Here is a 7,761-nt window from a genome sequence, read left to right as displayed (position 1 = left end):
CTTAACATTAGCTGCTTGTTGCTAAACTTACAAAACAATATGTAATCTCTTTAAAGTCAGCTGAGGTGTCAACAAGAAAATGTATCTCCTTAACCCTTGAAACAAAATGTACCGTCTGTTAGAACACAGCTAGTGTTAGCATGAAAAGAAATGCACAACTCTTACCTTATTCAAAGGGTAACTAACGTTAGTTAGCTACAGGCTACTGACGTTGCCTGTCAGACTGGCTAAATTGAGCTAGCAATCTAGCTTGTTTTTTCTCTTCACCCTACGTTACAAGCAACAAAACGGACACGTCGTGGCATTGTGCTGCCGGCGAGGAATAACGTAGAGTGCTCAAGTAATACTTTTCTTCCCCTGTTATCACAAAACTCAGCTCTGTGAAGCAGTTTTTGTTTCTACTTCTCATACCGACGTAACTCACGTCCCCACACTGATGCGTCACTGACAAGGGGCGGAGCTACGCGAGGAAATCCAAAGCACGGCTATGGTGTACATTTTGCCCTGTAATAGAACTCTCAGGCTGTATTTACTCCCATGTAGTGTACGGCTGTCACTAAAACAATATTCTATTCTATCTCTTGTGTGAACAGTGTCGAGACTTAATTTAATTCAACGTTATAGATTAGTCATGATTTTAGTAGGTTTATGGCAGTGGGTTTGCCAAGGCACGTCATGAGAGGAAGTGTGAGCCTAGCAGGCGAAATTCAGGGTGGGAAGAAAACCAGTTTATTCAGTAGGTTTTGTTTCTTGAGCGGCCTCGTCTGCTTGACTCCTTTGTCCCTTGTTTGGTCCCTCCCTTTCAACACCTGACTAATTCCCGTCCCCCGTCGTCATCCATGCGCCCTGTATGGTCAGGAATCCACAATCCACAATGTGTCTGTGAAATGTGATGCATAACTTGAGGCACGTAACACTGTTACAGCTTTGAAAGATTACACTGGTTGTCCTCGTGGTGACACCGTCCAGTTTTTACTGACCCTACACGTGATATAAATACTTCCTGACTGTTGGTCCAATAGTGATGAGAGTTGGAGGGATGAAGCATCTTGTTAACCGGCCAGACGGGTCCTGCTTTATTTGTGGGCTATGGCCTGTATCACTTGTTAACTAAAACAAGTTGGACCTGGGAACTGTTCCCATTTTGGGGGGACAGCTTTTGCTGTCAGAGACCCCCCAAACTATGGAGAGCACTTCCTGTAGAGATTAGACAACATCAACATCTGTATCCACTTTCAAAAAACATTTTATTTATTTTTCAATAATGGCATTTTTTATAATATCCCTATGTGTCTGTATCTGCATACATGTTTGTATGCATTTGTGTAGTTAAGTATATGTACCTTATACATACTATGAATATACTATGTGCTATATATATTGTATGTATATTTGCGCTGGTGTGTGTATGCATCATGTATGTATTTACATACATTTATGCATATACATATTTGTTTTTATCATTTTGATTTAGCACTTTACTACTTTTCTATTCTATTGTGTTATTAATCTTTTTGCGCTGCTGTTTTAATGGTTATTTTATTGTTTTTACATTTGTTTCATTTATCTTGCTTTTATTGTCTTGTGAAGCACTGTGTAACATTTGTCTTGAAAAGTGTTATACACAATTTTATTGTTATTATAAAATGTGATGTGTAATTTCATAAATTGCTGAGTGTTTGATAAGTGATAATGCTACATGAGTCAGCTCATGAGATTGAGATTCCCAGTAATGGGCCTCAGGAAGAGTAGTTGTTTCCGAGGCAATACTTATGGGTATCCATTAAACAATAAACACTTCCTCTTAAATTAGCCTTCTGTATTGTGAAAAAACATGGGGGTGTAAAAGATGCAAAAAACTAGAATGACTCACACTGTGTGTGAAACCGACTTCAAACATTCCCGATTATGACTTGCCAAATACCAATAGCTTTTCACCATGCTTCATGCATCATTGATTATTTCACCCTTAACTGTATGATACAGTTCAACAGTGTTTACAACACCATCTGCTAAGAATTTAACTGGAAGTTTTATTTAGTAGTATGATACATGGCAAACTGTACGGGAACCATTTGCTACAGAAAAAGGAAAAGATTGGTTCAATGGCCACACACATGTATGTATGTATGTAAAATGCAAAACACACAAAAACAACATCAGGGCTGCCAAGCCTCTAAAAGTACACACATTCATACCATAAAATAGCCTTTACCACAGATTGACAGTGAGAGCAACAATGCTGCCCATAGAGGTAAGAACAATGGGAAGACTGCTCATGTTATATTGGGCTTATTAATGCAAAACAACAGCCATATGTGCACACATACAAACAATACCTTACAGAAAACCCAATGAGCATAATGATGCAGTCAGTGTGCAGGATCCACTGGACACAAACACATCCATCAACAAAACAATAGGCAGGCATCAACAGAAGCACAAACAATGGTCACTCACAGGAAAACGAAACGGAAACATGAACATACACCAGTAAACAACCCTATCTGTCAAAGTACTGTATATGAAAGAGTCAACTTTGCTGTCTAAGTTCAAGATCAATGCTCAACAGATTATCTGAGGAAAGGTTTCATGTTTTTCGCTGTGGTCTTCCGAAACTACATGTGATGGCTGAAGCTGTGCAATTTCAATTATTCAAATAAATGTAAAACATTGTAAATAATAAGACCAGTTGTTGTTATGGGCTTTAGCGCTGATGTTATAGTTGAATGGAAACACAGCGGCCATCACATACATCAATACATTGTGAAAGGTTCACAGAAACCCAGCACTGAGCATCCATCTATTCTGTAAAAATATCACCAGAGGATAAGTCATTGCTTATTTTCATTTGTTTTCCCTCCGCAACCCTTTTAATGGTAAAAGCTGTACTCGGGATAATACTATTATTAAACGCGATTTAATCTGCACAAGTTTAATATTCTCTCGCGCACGCGCACGCACACTTTGACACACTGACCTACTTTCTCAGCACGCGTGAACATATACTGTATATCTTGTGCACTCCGCTCATGGGTCACGACACGACAATAACACACACACACACACACACACACACACACGCAATCACACACTCACAGGTGTAAATAAACGAGTCAAAGTAAAGGTTGACCGTCTATAGTGTAGATATACCCTCTGTGTATGTGCATGCGTGATGGTGGTTGGAGACGCAGCCGAGCAGATCCATGTTTTCCTCCGCTCACGTGTACCGGCTGCTCGTCAGCGCCCGTCAAGCTGTCCCTAAAACCGAGAGGAGAGCTTATTATGGGAGCTGCCCCTGCTGTCCTATATCAGCAACAGCCAGCATTTCTCCAGTCATCTCCAGCCATGGCTCCAAGTGCACGCTGTCTGAGCGCAAAACCCAGAGGAAAGTGCTGTTTTTAAGCCGCCCATGTAAGTAACGTGTGTTTTACTGGCGTTTGTTCTGTGTTTGAAATGATGTGTGTTTTATTGTGTGCTCAGAAAGCCTCCAGATTTCTGTAAACGTGTCTACCCGGTGCCACAGGTGGTGTTTTTTTTTAATTTAGTTTAGCTCATGGCGAGTTTTCCTTCACAGAAATGCACATTAATATTATGGCAGTAATAATGTGCACAATAATAATAATGGGGTAATAACTTTAATAGAAGTAGGCTAATACAGATCATGCTCACACGCAAGATGTTTAGTGTCTGCAACACAGAGTCACCAGAGTATCAAGCTTCCAAACATGTTGTAAATTATTATTTATAGTCTGGACCAACATATCTTTACAAGCTCAGTGTTTACTGGTGAAACCTCAGCCTCAGAAGAGGTTTGGTTTGTGAGAAGTGAAGATACATCAAATTATACTCTATTTAGAAGACCTTTCTAAATAAGCAGGAGTCAATGATTATTCTTAAATTAAAAAAGTGTCAGCTCACATTCAGATAAAGACTGCAATGCTGTGGGAAATAGTCCCCAGTTATGAACCTAATTGCTGGGTGGATGACATGATAGCGGTTTCACGTTGGTGGTTCATGCATGTGTACAGATTACATCAGTATATAGGCTACTGGGACTGAGGGAAAGACTGCTTCCACAAGACTGGGGGATAATATCGGTAGTGCTTCAGCATCACTGTTAATTTTGCTTTGACAAGTTTGTGGAGGTGAGTTTGGCATTATTCAATACCCACTTTAATTCAGTTTGAAAGTTGTTCAATAGCCAGATTGAGTGTAACTCTGTGCATGAGTGATTTTAACTCGGTAAACAATGGGAGAACATGAGCAACATTTAATGCACTTTGGATTTTCACTGACGTTAGTGGTAGATTTATGAAGTGTAAGCTACGTGATAAAATGAGCAGTTACATTGGTAAACAATTATCATTGATTGTTATTGATTTATTAGACTCGATACCAACCAACGTGTTAAAAAGTAGTTCAGTACTGATTTTTACTGCTGTATAAGTGGGGCATGGGGTTAAAAACAGAGGTTGAGATGTTGGAGAAATGGCAAGCAGTGATAATATGCTTATTGAAAGTGTAACTTCTTGAGGTGTAGTTGTTAAATAACTACCATCTTTTATGCAGGCAGGTAGAAAATAACCTAATTATAGGTTAAATTAACAATCCTTCAAAATTGCGCCTGGCTTCAGCCACAACCCGAGAGTGTATTTACATAATACTGTGGCTCTCACTTTGTAAGTTGTAAGACACTGTTAATAATCAGAAATGTACACGCTGTAGATCATTTTACTGTTTGCATTTAAACTTTGAACCGTTCCTACTCTCATGATCCCACAATGTGCTGATTTGTTTCAGGATGAAACGAGGAAGGACAGGTCTCAAGTGCCAGACTTTTCCCTCCCATGTGGAGAGGGATAAGAGAAAGAAGCGGAGGGCGTCCAGCTTTGCCCAGACTTCTTCAGAGGACTGGGGTAACCTGCCCCACCACGTGGTCCTGCAGATCTTCCAGCATCTGTCCCTGGTAGACCGGGCCAGGGCATCGTCTGTGTGCCGCTGCTGGAATGACGTCTTTCACACCCCTGACCTGTGGAGGAGGTTTGAGTTTGAGCTCAATCAGCCGGCTACGTCTTACCTGCGCTCCACTCACCCTGACCTAATTCAGCAGATCATCAAGAAGCACGCCCAGCACCTGCAGTACGTCAGCTTCAAGGTAAGAGCCTTCCCTGCTGTCGCACATTTCTCCTCTCCTTTCACCTCCTCCTCCTCCTCTATTATCACATCACAGCGGGCTCAAAAACAATATGTGTCCTCTTTAATCCAAACCATCTGCTGCAGAACTGCTCATGACGCATCCGCAGTCTCAGCATTAGTGGGTTTAACACATCTAGGCTGAGATTACTCTCACACCTCCGTCTTTCCATTCCTCATTTTTTGTGTGTGTGTTTTTTTATTTTTTATTTTTACCTAAATGGTGAATCACTGCTGGTAAATCAGGTGGACAGCTGCACAGAATCTGCAGAGGCGGCCTGTGACATTCTCTCCCAGCTGGTGAACTGTACCATTAAGACCCTGGGGCTGATTTCCACAGCTCGGCCCAGCTTCATGGATGTGTCTCAGGTAAGCGGCTGCCTGTGCCTCATGTGCACATCTCCACACTTTCAGTGCTGCCCTATTTGCCATACCAAAGAGGTGGATTAGTCACATAATGTACGCCATTTGCGTGTCAAGCTAAAGAGTGTAATCATCTCCCTCATAACGAGTGATTATACCGCGATTTTAGCCCCTAATTTGTGCACTTTTTGTACATTTATTTGGTGAAATAATCTTGTTTAATCTGAATTGTTTGTCCCTCCTCAGGCCCACTTTGTGTCTGCACTGACAGTGGTGTTTGTCAACTCCAAGTCCTTGTCCTCTATCAAGATTGATGATACGCCAGTGGACGACCCGTCCCTGAAGGTGCTGGTTGCCAACAACAGTGACACCCTGAAGCTGCTGAAGATGAGCAGCTGTCCTCATGTCTCCCCAGCAGGTCAATATCTTTTTGTTTTCAAAGGAATTTCCTTGTTTTGCTTGTATTAGTTAGCTCAGTAGAGAGTGGACAGGAAATGTTGTTAGCCAGGCTACATGAAAAGTGAAGGGAGGACCAAAGTAATTAAATGTTTTCCTGAGGGGAACATGAATGTCTGTTGTCGAGACATTTCAAGCTCACGGTGGTGCTAGAGGGAAAGTCAATGGATCACCAAAATCAGTAGGATTCATCCTCTGGGGACCATGATTGATTTAATGGAAATCCATTCCTGATTATTTGTTTTTTTAAAAGCATCTATTCAGATGTCCCTTTCTGTCCTCAGGTATCCTGTGTGTTGCAGACCAGTGCCATGGACTCAGGGAGCTGGCGTTGAACTACCATCTCCTGAGCGATGAGCTCCTGCTTGCCCTCTCTTCTGAAAAACACGTCCACTTGGAGCACCTGCGCATTGATGTGGTGAGCGAAAACCCAGGCCAAACACACTTTCACACCATCAAAAGAAGCAGCTGGGAGGCTTTGGTCCAACACTCACCCAAGGTCAACATCGTCATGTACTTCTTCCTCTATGAGGAGGAGTTTGAGCCCTTCTTCTGTGAGGAGACTCCCGTCACCCACCTGTACTTTGGCCGGGCCGTCAGCAAAGAGATGCTGGGCCGCATCGGACTGAACTGCCCTCGGCTGGTGGAGCTGGTGGTGTGCGCCAACGGCCTCGAGCCCCTGGACGAGGAGCTGATCCGCATCGCTGAACGCTGCAAAAGCTTGACGGCCATCGGGCTAGGCGAGTGCGAGGTGACCTGCAGTGGCTTTGTGGAGTTTGTAAAGATGTGTGGGGGCAGGCTGACTCAGCTGTCAATCATGGAGGAGGTGTTGATCCCAGACAGCAGCTACAACATGGAGCAGATCCACAGTGAGGTGTCCAAGCACCTGGGCCGCATGTGGTTCCCTGATATGATGCCCACCTGGTAGGCTGACATGAAGCCAGAGTGGAACAAATGACACTTACTGTACGGCGCTCACATGAGAGTCATTTTAACAGTGTGTGTCCACAGTTACACATTTTACTGTTTAACTAAGGCCTCAGTATCAGACTGCAGTGCAATGTGCCCTTTTTGGACAACAAGTAGGCGAGAGACAGATTCTCTGTCATCAGTGTTCTTGGCTGGCTTTTTCCTGCAGTGAGTTTGGTGTAAGACTAATATTGCTCTCACTTAAAAACATTGGCAGATTGATGTCTGTCTGGCTACCCTGCGAGCACTCAGCTCTTTCTATGCACAGATATTGTGATGTGAGATTTTGGATGTAGTAGGTTCTCTTAGCCTGTGAAGGACGGTCTGAATTTACAGTCTCTCACTGCAACCTTTCATCCACTGTGTGTAAAGGATGTGGGTCTGCCATCTGCTGGCTGCTTATGTTAAAAGCATCACGCTTCCTGAACAGCATCTCAAAACACAATCGACTTTTTAAAGGAAAGTTCCACCTTCATGTGTTTTTACATTATCACATATCATCAGTGTGTGTTGTTCAATGAATTCCAAGTCTTTTTTTGTGGTGAAATGTTGTTCTCTCAAATTGCCTCATCTACTCCTGCTTAAGTTGATGTATGATTTCCTACATTTCCCCTGTGTGGTCTCATCCAGCCGTTAGTAGAGAGAGAATTCATTAATTAATTCATTAATTATATTACTGCAGCACAGAAAGAACAAGTTGAGTCAGAGCAAGAGTCACACCTTCATGTGAAACACAATGGGTGTTTTGTATTCTTGTAGTCTCTTTGTGTTTGTGTC

At 42.5% G+C, this 7,761-nt stretch overlaps 1 protein-coding gene across 1 annotated transcript; it reads left to right on the top strand.

Moving 5' to 3' along the window:
• Positions 1 to 4,804: 4,804 nt before the first annotated feature.
• fbxl3l (F-box and leucine-rich repeat protein 3, like) lies at positions 4,805 to 6,943 on the top strand. Its single transcript, XM_070913510.1, has 4 exons — positions 4,805 to 5,158; positions 5,443 to 5,565; positions 5,806 to 5,977; positions 6,300 to 6,943. The coding sequence occupies exons 1-4, from the start codon at positions 4,805 to 4,807 to the stop codon at positions 6,941 to 6,943; spliced, it is 1,293 nt and encodes a 430-aa protein (XP_070769611.1).
• The last annotated feature ends 818 nt before the right edge of the window (positions 6,944 to 7,761 follow it).

The sequence above is a fragment of the Enoplosus armatus genome, chromosome 10 (genome assembly GCF_043641665.1).
Source record: "Enoplosus armatus isolate fEnoArm2 chromosome 10, fEnoArm2.hap1, whole genome shotgun sequence".
NCBI classification, from domain to species: domain Eukaryota; kingdom Metazoa; phylum Chordata; class Actinopteri; order Centrarchiformes; family Enoplosidae; genus Enoplosus; species Enoplosus armatus.
This window is presented reverse-complemented; position numbering and strand designations above follow the sequence as displayed.